The 18,011-nt window shown below is 35.2% G+C and overlaps 2 protein-coding genes across 3 annotated transcripts; one reads left to right on the forward strand and one right to left on the reverse strand.

The window, feature by feature from the left end:
* The first annotated feature begins 1,185 nt into the window (after positions 1–1,185).
* Positions 1,186–6,580, forward strand: LOC111457241 (proteasome subunit alpha type-2-A-like). The gene is made up of 11 exons (XM_023099439.1): positions 1,186–1,366; positions 1,449–1,525; positions 2,107–2,171; positions 2,265–2,311; positions 2,868–2,943; positions 3,505–3,572; positions 3,960–4,029; positions 4,513–4,598; positions 4,864–4,926; positions 5,648–5,713; positions 6,261–6,580. Exons 1-11 carry the CDS (start codon positions 1,326–1,328, stop codon positions 6,307–6,309), a joined length of 708 nt encoding a protein of 235 aa, XP_022955207.1. The 5' UTR covers positions 1,186–1,325; the 3' UTR covers positions 6,310–6,580.
* A 4,035-nt stretch (positions 6,581–10,615) lies between these two features.
* LOC111456749 (sulfiredoxin, chloroplastic/mitochondrial) lies at positions 10,616–13,733 on the reverse strand. 2 transcript variants are annotated; one of them, XM_023098733.1, is made up of 5 exons: positions 13,574–13,733; positions 13,330–13,460; positions 12,042–12,075; positions 10,979–11,072; positions 10,616–10,864 (listed from the first exon to the last, which is right to left on the reverse strand). In XM_023098733.1, the coding sequence occupies exons 1-5, from the start codon at positions 13,650–13,652 to the stop codon at positions 10,849–10,851; spliced, it is 354 nt and encodes a 117-aa protein (XP_022954501.1). In that variant the 5' UTR covers positions 13,653–13,733; the 3' UTR covers positions 10,616–10,848. The 2 variants fall into 2 exon arrangements, with proteins under 2 accessions (XP_022954501.1, XP_022954500.1); XM_023098732.1 differs by having other exon boundaries at positions 13,330–13,481; positions 13,574–13,730.
* Between the last annotated feature and the right edge of the window lie 4,278 nt (positions 13,734–18,011).

Below are 18,011 nucleotides of genomic sequence, written 5' to 3' on the forward strand. Positions count from 1 at the left end.
GAATGAAGACGACCATAAATGTTGGTTTTTCATAATCAAGACCTTTTTACTTGGAGGGTCGATAACATCCGTATTCTATTTAGTTGCTTGATGTTTGCCAAAATAACCGAAGGAATTTCATCCTCAGTACCACATCAAAATTGTTCATCTTAACAATTACAAAACCAATGTGTCCACTCAAGTCCCTTAATTTTGATACGTTTCTCTATGTTATTCCTATAATGAGTACGGTTGTCAAGTTGCAGACTTTCATCTTTTTTGTGTCACTGTCTAAGTAGGTCCAGTTGTTTCACTGTGGTTTTGTTACGAAGTTGTGGATGACTTCAGAGTCGACCATAGTGAACTTTCAGAGAGATGGATTGATTATTTTTGTTACCTTCACTTGAGAAAGCTTGATTTTACCTCATATATTAAGAATGATCGTTAAGGAACTCAAACAAACGTCCTGCAGTTGCATAGGTAATAGAAATATCTAAACTAATTGCTCCTACAGTTTTGAGTTAGCCTACAATTACGAGACTTAAAAAACCTGATTAACTCAACCCAACCGAATTCATACCATTTGAGTTGAGTTTATCAGATTGGATTAAAAAACTTACGATATAATTATTGTTAAGTATATATAATTATTTTATTTTATAATTATTTTTTGATTATTTATTTTTCAATAATTAAAATAATTTTTAACTCTTTTCCGGTAACCTAAAATTAGATTGATTAAATCAAACGAACTCAAATTTATTGATATTATATTATATATTATTTTATAATTATTTATTTTCTAATAACTCTTTAAAATAATTTAAAACTATTTATAAGATAATTTTTTAAAATATATATGGAAGCTGATTTATAAATTTTATTAAATATTTGAAAATAAATAAATAGAGAATTACGTATCGACATTTTATTTTATTAAAAATAATACTTTGAATAAATGATCCAAACAACTCGAACCATTCCATCCCAAAAATTTTATGTTTGAGTACGGTCAAGTTTATTATTTAATAAGATTTGGGTAGATTGAGTTCGGATTATATCTAAAAGATATCTCAACCCGACCCAACCTGATTGACAGACATCTCTACCCAACCCTTCAAAAAAAAAAAAAAAAAAAAAAATCTTTAAATCTTAAAAATTGAAGTAAGTTTTTGTGAGAGGCCCAGAGTAAAACCAAGGCCCGTCGTATAGTCGTACACAGAAGAAGCCTTCTTCGGCAACAAGAAATCCCAGCTTTATAGAACCAGGGCTTGTCTCCGGCATTCTCCAAGAACTCCCATTTCAGAACCTCTTCTCGATTCCCCACTTCCTCTTTCCAAGACGACATGGGAGATAGCCAGTACTCCTTTTCTCTCACCACTTTCAGGTCTCTCACTCAACTCCCCATTTCTTCCTCTCTTTCTCGATTCCGCCTTCCTCTAATGCTGTGTTTTTGTCCTGTTTCTCAGTCCTTCGGGAAAGCTTGTGCAGATCGAGCACGCCTTGACAGCGGTTGGATCTGGTCAGACATCACTCGGTATCAAAGGTATCTTCACGCCGAATGATGTTTTGTTTTATTGATAATTGCCGCGCCATCGGACCTCAGTTCTCGACGCGGAATGATGTATAGTTTAATTCATCTCAACTTTGCATTTGCGTTTCTTTATCTTGTTTATCTGAATTTATCACATCATTGTTTTCCTATTGCATTCATAGTAACAGGACGATTCGAACTCTTCAGGTTTTGATTAAAAAAAGTTTTTCCTTCTCCATGTATAGTTTAATTGATCTCAACTTTGCGTTTGAGTTTCTTTATCTTGTTTACTGAATTTATCATAACATTGTTTTCCTATTGCATTCATAGTAACAGGACGATTCGAACTTTTCAGGCTTTGATTAAAAAAAGTTTTTCCTTCTCCATTTATGATCTTAGCACTAAGGTCTTAGGTTAATTGTAGAATCATTTGTCTTGGTATTTTTGGTATCGCTTGTTAATGTTTTTTATCACATCTTTGCGCCTTAGCTGCTCATGCTTAATTACACTCGGAGAGTTGCTTTTTTGGTTGGTGACTATAACTTTGGATGTTCGTGGTAAGGGTTTCGATTAATGCATTTTCTTCCTTGCAGCTGCCAATGGTGTTGTCATCGCAACTGAAAAGAAACTGCCTTCTATCTTGGTTGATGAAACGTCTGTACGTAACTCAATTGAATAATTATAACTTCTGACTTCTTTGAACCCTTTCTCATAGTTAGTATTATAATTGTTGACTCTTTATTTGTCTCAGGTTCAAAAGATCCAGTCTCTGACACCAAATATTGGAGTTGTTTACAGGTTTGATTTTCTCCACCTCATGGCAGAAGGGGACATTACTTCTGCCATGTTTCTCTCTCACTGCTAAATTTCTTTTGGAGTGGCCTCATGCTTTTGCTATTATGCGTTATGAATGTGTTTCCACATCCCACTTCAAACTTTTCAATTCCTCGAGGAACTCCTCTATTCCATTTCAATATCTTTGTGATTTACTCTGCTTTTTTTGATAACTTGTAAGTTTTCTAAACATTGTGTCTGAGTCCGTAAGTAAACTTCCTTATTGGCTAACATTTTGGAACAAGACTATAGAGTAGCCTTTGGGGAGATCTTCTTTCATTTAATCGAAGGAGCTAATTTACCTTGTGTCAATAAGAATTAGGATTTTACTTTTTTATTTGGTGCTGTTAATAAATCATGTATTCTTTGAGCTGTCTTGTTTTGCTTTCAAATATGCATTTCTATGGTCTTTAATATTAGAAGTTGGATAGGGCATGCATGTGAGTCATTCTATTGTAGCATTCATTCTTCCCCATGTAAAGCTTACCTTCAAATTCTATTATGATATTTTTTCCTACAGTGGCATGGGTCCCGATTTTAGAGTTCTGGTCAGAAAAAGTAGGAAGCAGGCAGAGCAATACCATAGACTGTACAAGGTACAATGAGGTTTCAACTCTTATGTCTATTTTCTTTATAACTACAACTCTCTTTAGTTTGTATAATCAGTTTACTGTAAGACAATTTGGTTCACTAGGTACCATGAGGCTTTCAATCTTATGTAATTTTCATTGTAACTGAAGTACTCTTTAGTTTGTGCAATCAGTTCAGTTTACTCCTTGGTACACTTTTTGCGCATTCAGCTTGAATATGGAAGAAGCTGTTGACTGATTGTCGAATTACGTACTTCTTATTTGTGCCCTTTTTTGTCTGTCTTTCATACTAGAAATTCATTAACTTCTAAAAAGAATGTGAATAATCTTAGTTTCATGTTGGGTTTCTTCAATATAGCTGTGCTTTCCAAATTCTTTCAATCTTTTGAAATGTGAACTAATTTTCCTTTTTGAAAGTGTGCCTGTAATTTTCATTTATGATAGAGTATGTTCATGAAAAAAAAAAAAAAAAAATTATAATTGAGTATGTGATTCCAGTGCTGATTGTTTGGCATTGTACCTATGGTTTTATTCTCATGGTTGTAACCTGTGTAAAATGTTTCATAGGAACCAATTCCAGTCACTCAACTTGTGAGGGAAACAGCAGCTGTAATGCAGGAGTTCACCCAATCTGGGTAAACACAATTCTTGCCCTGAAAGTTGTTTAAACTCTAGAATTTTAAATGAAAGATTGATACTTGACACCAACTGGTGTAGCCTAACGTGCAGAAAACTATTTTTAAAGTCTCTGAATGGACATAATGTGGATGTTATATTTTTTTTTTTACTTCTATTCTCTTTTTCCAACCCCATATCCCTATTTTTGCATATTCATCTTTTGTTTCAATGAAAATGGTTGCAGTGCTATGTAGCCCTTTCCAGTATATTTATTTTCACATTGCAACTTGGGTGCTGTTTGCCTGAATATATGTGTTTATGTGTACGTGTTTTATAAGGCATGGATATATTTTTTTCCACTTTCATCTATGAATTCTTATTTTTGGTTTTTTTCTTGTCTGTAGAGGTGTAAGGCCCTTTGGAGTATCTCTTTTGGTTGCAGGGTTTGATGACAATGGTCCTCAATTATACCAGGTAGAGTATTTCTCATGTCTCGTTAAATTAGTGATACAATGAATGCTGGTTTAAGTGGCTTTTAGCGTTATAATTCACAGCATTTTACATTCGTATCCAACTTATAGCTTCATGTAAGTTGGAAATGAAAATTTCAGGAATCCACTTTTTGAATATTATATAAGGTTTTTGAGACACTTGAATCTGTTTATATGCTCAGTGAATGCCTAAGAGCAGTCTAACCTTGGGGCTGCTTTCCTCCCTTTTGTATATTTCATCGCACCCAATAAAATAAGGAAAAACAGGAATGCCAATGAACATTGTGTACACGTGTTTGATTAGAGTAGTCTAAGAAATTCTGAGTGTACATACTGTTTTTCCGATCTAGTGTCTGAGCTACAAGATGGCTCCATTATATATATAGAAATTATTAATTTTTGTTAACATCATTGAAAAGTTATTTCTTAATTCACTTTACTTTTTGTATGGAATACTTTTCTCTAGGTGGACCCATCCGGTTCATATTTCTCTTGGAAGGCCTCTGCAATGGGGAAGAATGTTTCTAACGCCAAAACCTTTCTAGAAAAAAGGTATCCATTCTAGTTGTCTGTTGCCTGAGTTCTTTAGTCGAAGTACGTAGTTTCTGCATCAAGATCTTCTGTTAAGTTTTTCCTATTAAATAGAACCCAAAGCTGGCTTTGTGAACTCAAATTTGAGGATTCGAAACCTATCGATAGAATCTGATTTAAATGCTGCCAAGTATCATACCACAGATATTTTTGCTGGTTGCTTTGCTTCCTGGGGCCATTCATCCATTTTTCTTGACAATTTTGGTGGTCTTACCTTTCAATGTAGGTATACTGATGATATGGAGCTTGATGATGCTGTGCACACTGCTATCTTAACCTTGAAAGAGGGGTATGTATATTTTAACTAATCTTCTTCAATGTATGGACTTGGCTTCTGAGTCTCTCGCTCTCTCTCTCTACCTTAAAGAATTAAATTGAGAATTAGTTTATGTGAAGGAGATGCTACGAAGCAGCAGCATGTTGGGATGGAGATAAAAATAATACAGGAACAGAAGAGTTTCTGACGTTCTTTTATTCTCCATTATCCACATAAATCTAAGCATTTAATGGGAGCTTATTCAACTTGGGGATCAATTTCCTTAGGCAGCTTGGAAGTTCCCAAGAAATTGGAACTAATCTTATTTTCAGATACTCTAGAATGAGCTATATTGATAAGAAACCATTTCATTGTTGTATAAAATCTAAGGGGGAAAAAAGGAAAAGAAATAGGGCCCCAATCCAAGGGATTTACAAAAATCTTGTCCTATCAAAAGACCAAAAGTGACCTAAAAGCTTCTTAGGTTAGGCCTTAGTTTACATAGAAGACCATGTATATTAACAATATGTCAACTTTAAAACCATTTTGTGTTCCACAGGGCCGCTTGGTGATTGGCGAAAAGCTGATTATTATTCATTTTCTCTCACAAGTTCTAATCGATCTAAAATTAAAATCCACATTTTGTAAATCATTTATAATGCACAGCCGCATACTGCAGTACAATCTGCGTCCCAATATTGTTGTTTCTAATATTATGTGCTAGTCATCGGTAATGTTTTGGGTACTTTTGTAGATTTGAAGGACAGATCTCAGGCAAAAACATTGAAATTGGAATAATTGGCACGGATAAGAAATTCAGGTTGGTCACTCCTATTCTGTTTTCTTGGATTCTTTTTTTTTTTTTTTTTTTTTTTTTTGATAAGAAACAATTTCGTTGATAGTATGATGTTTTGTCGGAAATAAAAAACCCTATCCTTTGGGTTGAGCTTCAAAACCTTATGCATAGTTGAATTGTATGGCATGCCGTAGGTGTCAATGTGCTTCATTGTGAGTGTATTGTTCGAATTTTGTGGAGTTTTGTATTGAAACTTAGAAAGTTGCGTTTGAATGCTAAACACTTGAAACTGGAAAATTTTGATCTTACGCATATTTGCAAGTTTTTTTGGTGGTTCAACAATGTTATGTATATACGTAGAGTTGTTTGTTAACGAAGCTTGTGTGGGCAGTATTAGCATAATGTTTAGAACACACAGGCACAAATGTTGTTAGATAGAGAAGTAAAATGCACATTTTGTATCTCTCTGTCGTGTGTTTCTTCTTTGTTATCAGTTCGATAATAGAAATTGAAAAACTCAAACTTGAAGCTACATACTTACTTTCCGTTTACGCGTATGATTGTTTTGCAGAGTACTAACCCCTGCTGAGATTGATGATTATTTGGCTGAAGTAGAGTAAGCAATATGATGCTTGTGTGCAAAGTGAAGTTATTTTAAAGACAAATGTGAGTGTTTAATTTTGAAGTGAAGTGGCTGCCTGTAAAACTTGATGATAATGCCTGGAACTGCCATTCCATTCCCAAAATTATGAACAAAAACTGTTGGCTCCTTCTATGAACATGTTAGGTTACCCAATTCCCACACCATTATATGTTGGTTAAGGAATTATGTATTATTGGATATTTTAGATGCCGTGGGTTTTAAGTCAATTGTTGGAATTTCTGCAGTGATTTGTGTTTCTCCCTACTTCCTTTGGTCTCCTTTTGCCCGCTTGGATATATATATATATGTTTTCGATTAAGGTTTTTTAACACATCAAATGTTACATCAATTTATGTAAATGATGTTATATATGCTTTTTAGTTTTTATACATAAGTTTGTTTGCGTATTTATGAAACAAATGTTAAAGTTCAAAGATAAAGGTGAAGCCTTTAGAAGTTTAGTCTCTCGTGCTCGGATTATTCTTCTCCCTTTTGTTTAAATTAAGGTGTTTTCTCAATTCTTTATCTCTAAGTTTATACAATTTTATTCAGAGTTCAATACTATGCTCTCGAATAATTGGTTTATTGTTGTTCATTTCAAGATCATCCTCTTTATTGTTAAGAATTTGTTTTTGATTTTGACTTAACTAGCTCTTATAATAATGGATGCAGCTGCTGCTTCCTTATTTACTTATTTATTTATTTTCCTTTTACATGATATTGGTTTATGATAAATATATTACAACTATTATTTTGCTAAGTAATCTTTGTTTCTTTATTTAAAATTAATTAATTATTAATTTAAAGAAGCCACTAACTTGAGTTAAATAGTGTCATTTTGTTGGTAATTTATAATGATTAGGAATCGTCATTTTACCTTCCATAAATTTTAAAATTATTTTTTATTATACGTTTATGATCACGTTTTCTTGAAGGTTGAAAATAAGTATTTGGTGTAACTTTATTTAATAGATTTTTTTTTTTTATGAATTTGCCAATTTTTAAAAAATGAGGATTAAATTTAAGATTTATCGAATATTTGCTAGTAAAGTATTACAAAGTAGATGGTTAAATGATATATTATTATTAGCATTACTATTCAGTTTAACATGGTAGTGTAACGACTCAAGATTTTTACTTAGCTAAGGTCGCTATAATCATCCTAACATAATCATAAAACATTGTTATGGACTTATGTGATCGAAAACATTTTTAAAATGACACAATGAAATACAAAATTAAATAAACAAGCGTTAAAAAATAAAAACACCCTATTCTAATCTAAGTCTAAAAAAATAGGTACAACTACTTTATACATGTGTCATGGTCTCAAATTGCAATGTGGTCATGAGCTGGGATGTCTTGCCTTTACCTAAAAAATAAGAGTAGCACGTGCCTTGAGTATTTTAAGAAATACTCACTAAGCCTCCTATTGGAGTTAAATGCAAGCACATACAAATCATGATTGAAATCTATCCTATCAATCTAATGAATCAGACCTATCCTATCAATCTATTTTCCTTAGGTGACTATCCTAAATGGGCTAATTGGATGTGTATTTACTATTCTACACACGGTCAGCACGTGGGAGTGTAGATCCACCGGTTGGTTCGCACATCTCTTGACCTCCTCTCATCATGTTTTATTTAAAAGGATGAAGATTTATCCTAATACAAGCTACATTATCCAATCTCCCCATTTACTACATGTCTCTATTTGAAATGCCACAAAAGGTAGTTTCAGATATAGAAAATTGTTGAGAAAGTACCTGGGGAAAGATTGCCTACACCTTGTTCGGTGGAATATTATAAACCTCCCAATAGAAAAGGGAGGCATTCGTCTTCTCTTGATAAAGAAGAACAAAACTCTCATCACCAAATGGACATGGAGATATCTTCACGAAAAAAAAAAGGCCTTGTGGAGAAATCTTATAAAGGCTAAATGTACTCTTACATCAAACAAAAATCAACCTCCTCCGTCTTCTTCAAAAGGGCCTTGGAAGTACATAAAAAAATATCAAAACCTCATCACATGTTGAACTTTTTATAGGGTGGGTGATGGAGGAAGCACATCATTTTTTTACCGACCCATGGATTGAAAACATCATGCTCGCTCTGCGGTATCCACTATTGTACAAGCTCTCTCATAGTAAAAAAAGCCACGATATAAGAAACATTAAATGTTGTCAACAAATTCTAGGACCTGAAACTTGGAAAAAATTTAAAGGATAACGAAGCAACATAATGGACAAAATTAAGCCTTGACCTTACTCCAGTAGTATTGTCAAATGAAGCAGACTCACTGGCTTGGCTCCCTAGCGTTGACGGGTCTTCTCTATAAAATCCTTGATGGTGGACATGGAGAAAAAAAGTAGAAGCAATAAATCTTATGCTAGCATAGACAGTATGAAAAGGACATCACCCTAAAAAAAGGTGAAGTTCTTCCTTCGGGAAATAGCGAAATCTTAGAAAAAAAAAAAAAAAAAAGTCTTACATCACTCTCTCCAAATTGGTGTCCATTATGCCAGAAAGAAAATAAATCATAAAGCCATTTATTTATGCAATGCGTGTACTTAGATTTTCTAGACAACGATTCTCAATATATTTAGATGACATCTCACATTTCCTAGGAGGTAAAGGATCTATTGGACATGACTTTAACGTACCACCCTTTCAAGAATACAAAAACCCTACTATGGAAGAACCTTATCATGTCTTTCTTTTTGAATTCGTGGAAAGAAAGAAATCAAAGAATATACGCAGAAAAGACACAGATTTATACAAAACTCTTCGGCAATGTTGTTTACCAAGCTATGTCTTGGTGCAAACTGACTAATATTTTTACTTTCTATAGTTGTACCTCCTTCGTTGTAAACTGGGAAGGTTTTTCTGTAAACGCTATGGATATTACATTTTTTTGTAAATTTCAATTATCAATGAAATTGTCTCTTATATTAAAAAAAAAAAAAAAACATAACCCTCGTGTAATAGATCGGAATTCTGATTCGATAAACGATCTTGCCACCATATTTTGCTTTTTACTTTATGTTACCAAATTACCTTCAAGAAAAGTACAATACCTCATGGTAGATCTTTTTACCTCTATTAATCTAACATAGTCAACATCGGTGTAAGCACCCAAGGCACGATAATTGTTTCATTTGAACCAAATTTGTTTTCTTAATGTTTTTTTTAGGTAACATACACTTTTCTATGTTGCCTGATGTGGATCATGCATGAGTTGTGGCTAATTACACTCCTTGAGAATCCTATGTGAGCTAGATATAAGCCCACCACTAGCCTCGGGTAAATTTCTTTGTTCATCGCAAGTTCTTTTGACTCTCCCAATTTTTGATGTGGATCTATTGGCATTGGTGTATATTTACGTTCGGTTTTCCAGTTCCATCATTAAATCCATTACAAATTTATGTTGTGATATGAAAATGTCTTGAGCTGAGTATGCTACTTTAACGTCGATGAAGTACTTTAGCCTTCCAAGTTTTCTGATATCAAATTCTTTCAGTTTTGCTTCTTCATTATCTCCTATGACTATAACGTTATCTACATACACTAAAAACATTCTAACTCACCCCTTGATTGTAAATGAAAAAGAGTGTAATCTCCTTGATTTCACCCCTTGATTGTAAATGAAAAAGAGAGTGTAATCTCCTTGATTTTACTTGTACCTATCGTCTTTCGTTAAATTTATGAATCTTTCAAACCACGCCTTCGTGATTATTTAGTCTATACACGGCCCTTCTCAATTTGCATACTTTATCTCTTGAACTTTCAAATCTTACTGTGTTCATCTTCATACAGAGACAAATATCTCCTAGTAATATATACCGTAAGTTTGAGTGTATCCCTTAGCTACTAACCGTGCATCATACCTTTCTAACGTTCCATCATCCTTGTACTTTCTTGTGAATAGCCACCTACCCCCAATTATATTTTAGAGCATCCCAGTACATCTCATCACGTCACTATCGCATGCATCCCCTACACCACACCAGCCTCAAAGGCAATGCTATTGCTCAGTATAAAGTAGTGATTTGAGTTACTTTTTAAGGACGAATAATGCATAATCAGAGTTCTATCTATGATCATGATAGCGGAAGTTTAAGAAGCATTGAAACTAAACACGAGAATGCTCGTCTTTTGGGCGGCAAAGTGAAATTTGTTGAATGCTCATCTTCCAAGTAGATAAATAAGTTATATCTTTTAACTAGTTGAGCTATACTCAAAATATAACCTGAAAGCTTGAATATAGTTATGAAACAAAACTCAACATCAGTGACATCATTACTCTCGGTTTCAAGACAGCAACGCTTACATTATTCTCGAGTTAGGACAAATAATGATTTATTTACACGTAAACTTCGACATTAAATACTTGCAATGTGATGTACACATGCTTGTTTCAGGTATTCAGTAAAAGCTTTGGTAGGCATTTAAAGTAATAAATAGTTTAAATGGCATTTGCAACTTTTACTACCAACGGGCAACCTACTGAAACTTCAACGTAGGTGGTGCCTGCAAGATGATAAAAGACAAAGAAAGAAAAGCATTGCAATATGAGATTAAGTAACACTGAGGGAAATCAATCACTAGAAATAGATATCATGTATGAGATTGAGTGAAACAAACCTCAGAGTTTCTTTGGTTCCACGGCGAACTTTGCAGCGTATTGTAGGAAGTCTGAGGCATTGATGAGCCTCGTAACGATGACAACCAGAGAAACCTAGAAATCCATGGGAAGAAAATCTAGTTATCCAAAATGATAAACTGGACGAGCGTTGTGATATTAATATACCAATGTAGGCAATATTTACTTTCAATTGGAATCCGAATGAAAATCTTCTTTTTATGTTAAGAACCACGGGCCTCTACAATAATATGATATTTTCTACTTTCACCATAAGCTCTTATGACTTTGCTTTTGGTTTTTCCGGAAGACCTCAAACCAATGGAGAAGTATTTCTTACTTATAAATCTATGATCATCTTTCTTAATTAACGTGGGACTACTTCCAACAATCGCCCCCTCGAACAAACTACACCATAGAGCCTTCCCAGAAACCTATGGAGCCCTTGAATAGCCCTCCACAATGATATGATATTGTCCACTTTGAGCATAAGCTCTCGTGCCCTTACTTTTAGTTTCTCCAAAAGACTTCAAACCAATGGAGATGTATTTCTTACTTATAGACCTATGATCATCTTCCTTAATTAACCATAGTGGGACTCAATCCAACAATCCCTGACAATCTTCCATTCGAACAAACTACACCATAGAGCTTCTCTAGAAACCTATAGAGCCCTCGAATAACCTTCCACAATGATATAATATTGTCCACTTTCAGTATAAGTTCTCGTGGCTTTACTTTTAGTTTCTCCAAAAGACCTCATATCAATAGAGTTGTATTCCTTACTTATAAACACATGATTATCCCCTAAATTAACCAATATGGGACTCCTCCTAACAATGCTTGAACACTCAAAATGCTTTGAAAATAATCTTCGGTTGCTCAAACAGACATCAGTAAAGTAATGGCATATTTGGAAACAAAATCAGAATTGAATCTCCAATTACTACTGCACCAAAGCAAGCATGATCAAAAACAACAAAAAAAAAAAGAAGACAGAGTTACATCTCTTATTGGGGAATGAAACAATATCAGAAATGATATAAATATTAAGGATAAGCATACCGTAATAAACTCCATCAACTTCAAGTACATCAATCTGCATCCACAACAAGAGAGAATGAGTAACATGCTTATGCCATTCTGTAAAACCTTTAGGGCAAGTGCTGCCTACTGCAAGAAAACATCACCTACTTTCATCCCATAAATGTTTATTTGATATGACTACTAGTATCTTGATGACTAAAACAGGTATATTATCATATCATTCACAGGATCCTCCCGGGCATCCGATGCATTTAACATGGTGATATGAACCAAGACATCAATCCTACAATATAGACTTCAAGGAAGATGTGAAGAAAATGTTGTCAAAATTATCAAAAAAATGTGCCACATTGAAAAAGAATTAAGTTTCATTGTTATAAATTTTGGGTGGATCATAATTTTGAGTTATGGAGTTTATTTAACGTATTTTAAGACTTATTTAGATAGTAATTAATTATAGGCATAAAATATACCTAGTGGCTAATTATGGTCATGAAATATAGTTACCACTCTTGGAATGCCTTGGGAAGGTTAAGAGTTTTTATTTTGAGACTATATAAAGTCATGTATCTTATCCTCGTAAAACAGACTTGAAAAATATACTAAAAGAGCATTTGTGCTTTCCTTTAGCCAATGACTAAGTTTCTTTGTTCTTGCCTTGAAATATTCGATTAACAAGGTAACCTGAATCTTACACCTCTTATAGTGATTCCATATCACATGCGGCAAGGATCAAATTCTTGGGCAGCACAATCCTATTCACTCATCCAATAATTAAAATATCTATCAATATGTCGATGCGTTCGTAAATCAGAGGGTTAAACATTGAGATTAAGGATTAATCAACATCAATCTTTTATATAAATACTCATCCAACATAAAAGATATCATCAGTTAGTCAATCAATACGACTATAAAAACTAAAAATAAGATCTGTAACTCTTAAAATCATTCATCAACCAGTTCCTGACCCCACAATGGAAGTCTTAATGAATCTGAAACATGACATATCTTTCAATGACTTAAAAGTTGAAGAGTTTTGAACATAAACTCATCAAATGGTACATAATAACGTTTATTATCATTCTTCCAGTCAGATCACTCCAATAATTCCAACGCATTAACAGAATTCCAAGAACTTCAGCTATATTAATATCAATTGCTCGGCCTCAAATTCAGAACAGTAGAACACAGCAAGAGAAATCATGAACACCGAATAAAATAATCATTTCAAGCCATGAATCTTCTAGGGCACAGATTAGGAAGGTGTAAAATAAATACGAATTGAGGAGGAGAGAAATCTCACGGGTACTTGTAGCCCGATTTCTTGTATACTGTCCATTAGGTCTTTGACTTTATCGGGATCGTTAGCTCTGGTCCTCATTAATGGCCTCCGTATCTTCTCCAGAGGAAGCTCCAGGATCACTGGTCCACTGCCTGCCGATAACGGATGAGCGCCTATGATTGCATCGTAGAAATACCCAATTCATCGACTGTTTCGAGCGAGTAAGAGAGAAATTAATCGACGAAAACGAGGAAGAGAGAGTAACCATTGGATGAAGGTAAAGCAGAGACACGCCTCAAGCTGGAACTGCACGTTGGGAAATTGAGAACGAAAAGATTAGCCATCGTCGGCACTCCTTTGTCTCTGTAAATGGATATTGACAGATCCAATCTATAGGGGTACAGTAAATGAGCCCATTTCAGCACTCCATTTTCATCCCTATCATGCCAGTCTATTTTTCTACTAGGCTACCCTAACGGACAACTTAGATGTCTACTTAATTTCTCTACACACCGTCTACACGTGCGAGTATAAACCTGCTAGTCGATTCGCACACCTCTTGGGCCATTTTCTTTTCGGGCGAGCATTCTTTGGTAGTTGTTGATGTCGGACACCCGTTAGGAGTAGCAATCGTCACAGCAGCATTATGACAAACATAATGAACATTCCTCTGTCTAGTAGCGTACGTGTCTGAACTATCGTGAAGGAATAGGAGTATTCCCCATGCATGAGCACACAATAATGTATGAGATTCCAACATTTTTCCATTTTCGTTATCGTTTAATACAACCTCGCTAGCGTCTTCATCATATCATACCATTTTCATATTATTTCTCATAACGTTTATCATATCGTTTATCAATTCTTTCATGTGTATGTCGGGGTTGTATTTCATGTTAGTTTGTTGTTTTACATGTGAATCATAGCATATCATCCATGTCACATATCAGTCATACCATATCATTTTCATGCTTTCAAACATAACAGTCCATATCGTGATCATATCATATCATATGTCATAACAATCATATAATAATCTTGAGCATGTTGTCTAACACATTATATCATAACATAACATATCATAAGGCATATTGGTTCATCAAATAAAGCATAGAAATCGCATCTCATAACATTTACATATTATTTCACAGCAGTCTACCTACACGACTTATGACACGTGCGAAGCCATGGGCATGTGTCATCGTACAAAACACATTTATAACCAACGACAGTAGGACCATTTACTTAGTTGGCCTTAGCCGGCATTCTCCTTGATTCGACTACGTTAGCTCTCGTTCCTTAAAAGTGCTCCAAACTATCGCCCATTGTCGTTTCTTGTTGGGTCGTTCATTGCTTTTCGTTAGTAATTCACTATTCTAATATAAATTCAACTTAAATTTGCGAAATAAGGCAATATAACAACCTCAATTACTTTATTTAGGGCCAAAACCAAGTTCGGGAGGGTCAGAATGGAAAACAATTAGGTTGAAATTTGTTTACCGAGCCGAGGTGATTCCAGTTGGTGAAGTTGAGGGCTACTGACTGCAAGTGGTGACACGTGGCGCAATACGAGGCCAACGAGTGTGCAGGCGGCTTTGGGTCGAGGTGCGGGTCGAGCACGAGTGTACGGGCCGCGGATTGCGGGTCACAAGTCGCGATTGCAACAGACGTGATGTTGGGGCGAAGCGTGATGTTGAGTCTTTTTTAAATTAGTTTTTTCTCGATTCAAGATAATTTGAAAGGACTTCATTATTGGAGTGTTAAAATTTCTTATATTTACGATAAGATCTTACTAACGCGATATAATGACATCTACTTCGGTTACAAAAGTTTGGGTTTTTGCTACTCATTCTCTTCGGAACGCTCCCCAAATTTTGGAAGTAGAGTTATTCCTTTTTGCAGAAGAAGAATGTGTTGACAGCTTGATGATGCATCATAGTAGGTTTCTCCATATACCTACTCACCATTCTGACAACGTATGAAAGATTTTAATGATTGAGTCAAGTACCTTAGGTTTCTGATGATGCGCCTATGCTCGATGGGATTCACCAAGATTCTTTCAACGTCTTTTTCGAGTTGTAACTTTGTTTCTATGGGATACTTAGTTGGGTTGTACTCCGTCATCTTAAGTTGCTGCAATAGCTTATTAGCATAGGTCGACTACCTTAGTATGACGCAATCTTTCTCTGATCCACCACAATACCGAGGTAGTACGTGAGTAACTCAAGATCAATCATCTCAAACTCTTTCATCATTTGTTGTGTGAATCCTTTGATGTCTTCCACACTTGTATCGGTGACGATCAAGTTGTCAATGTAGATGCTAACGATGAATGCTTCAACTCCATGATTTCTTGTATATAATGCTTGCTCTTGCGAGTATTTTATCCAGTTTTAAGTTCAAGGATACATGTACTCGAATTACCTCAAAAGTAGTCTCAATGAGAAGGTCTAGAGACTCGTCCAACAAGGAGGTTGGACCATATTAGCAAGTGTCATGGATGCAAGAGGAAAAGAAAAGACTTTAGACATGGTACCTATAGTACATGAATTTTTAGATGTCTTTCTGGAAGACCTACCAGGAATACCTCCTTCCCGAGCTGTAGATTTTGCTATAGAACTCAAGCTAGGAACCGAACCTATCTCTAAAGCTCCTATCGCATGGCATCAGCAAAGTTGAAAGAATTTAAGGTGTAATTACAAGATCTACTGGATAAATGTTTAATCCACCCTAGCGTATTTTCTTGGGGTGCGCTAGTGTTATTTGTTAAGATGAGATAGCTCGATGCATCTGTGCATCGATTAAAGAGAACTGAATAAGAGAACAGTAAAGAATAAATGCACTCCCTTGTATAGAAGACTTGTTTGACCAACTCAAGGAATCGACAATATTTTTCAAGATCGATCTTCAGTCAGGGTATCACCAAATTAAGATCAAAGAAGGGGATGTGCCGAAGACAACATCCGGAATGAGGTTCGGCCACTATGAGTTTGTAGTGATGTCGTTTGGCCTCACCAATACCCCAACGGAATTCATGGAGTTAATGAACCGGGTATTCAAGGAATGTCTCGACACGTTAGTTATTGTGTTCATAGACGACATCCTAGTGTACTCAAAGATGGATCAAGAACACCAGGAACACCTTCGAAAAGTCTTAACCATCTTGAGATAGAACAAGTTGTACGCCAAGTTCTCCAAGTGCAAATTTTTTGCTACGATAAATCCCATTCCTGGGACATGCGGTATCGAAGGATGGAATCTCAATAGACCCCACCAAGATCGAAGCTATCACAAAGTGGGAATCCCTGACCACAGTTACGGAGGTGCGAAGTTTTCTAGGGTTAGCAGCGTACTATCGAAGATTTGTGCAAGACTTCACTCGAATAGCCTCACCCCTCACACAATTAACCAGGAAAGGCGTGCCATATGGAATGAGAATGACACATGTGAGACAAGTTTTCAAGACCTAAACAGAGATTAGTGTCAGCCCCAGTACTTAAAGTATCAGAAAGTTCAGTGGCGTGTGTAATATATAGTGATGCCTCTAATATGGGACTAGAATGTGTTTCGATGCAACACGATAAAGTTGTTGCGTATGCGTCCCATCAATTGAAGGACTATGAGAAGAACTATCCTACACATGACTAAGAGTTGGCCGCGGTAGTGTTCACACTCAAAATTTGACGATACTATTTGTATGGAGAAAAGACTCAAATTTATACCACCACAAGAGTTTAAAATATTTCTTCACCCAAAATGAACTTTAACATGACACAACAAAGGTGGTTAAAATTGGTGAAGATTACAACCTAAACAATTGTTGGACATACCTGCATCCAATTTCTTAGATAAACTAAGATTTGTAATGACCCTAAATTTATACTTACTTAAAGTCGCTACCATCATCATTATTTATGCTCATATGTGGAATTAAACATTTAAAATCTCATCATAAAACATAAATTTCATCTTAAGAACACGGTCATGGATTTACGTGTTCGAAAATATCTTTTATATGACACAACAAAAAACTATATAAAATAATATGATTAAAAATTAAAAAGACCTTATTCTAACCTAAGTCTAAGAAAACAAGTACAGCTACCCTATGCATGTTTCATGGTCTCGAATTGCAATGTCGTTGTCTACCCGTATAGGAACGTCTTGCCTTCATCTAAAAAAAGAAGTAGCACATGACTTGAGTATTTTAAGTAAGCGGCCCTATTATTGAGGTCAAGGAATGCAAACACATGCAACTCATGATTTAGGGACCTATCATTTAAAAATCATTATGGGGTGGCCTCCATCTCAGGGAAAAAAAAAATTAGATGTATAATACTTCCCTACACACGCCCCACACATGCGAATGTGGATCCCCAGACAGTTCGCACCCCCCTAAGCCTATCATAGTCGAGCTTGTTGTCCGTAGCGACACCTAAAGATCAGCAGGCCCTTGAATGTCATGCGAGACATGATGATGATCATCATCATTATAGTGTATGCGTCCGTACTCATCATCATAAATGAGAAAGTATCTTGATGTATATGTAGACAAAAAATGCATGAGATCCCTATAGTTTTCATCATTAAATCATTTTCGTGACAACCCTATACACTGTTCATATATTACTCTAAGCAACACGTAGGTGTTGGTCTTCATACACTCATCATCATTAACTTCAATTAGGGTTGTCTTTAGAAAA

The sequence above is a fragment of the Cucurbita moschata genome, unplaced genomic scaffold (genome assembly GCF_002738365.1).
Source record: "Cucurbita moschata cultivar Rifu unplaced genomic scaffold, Cmos_1.0 Cmo_Scf00019, whole genome shotgun sequence".
Classification (NCBI taxonomy): Eukaryota; Viridiplantae; Streptophyta; class Magnoliopsida; order Cucurbitales; family Cucurbitaceae; genus Cucurbita; species Cucurbita moschata.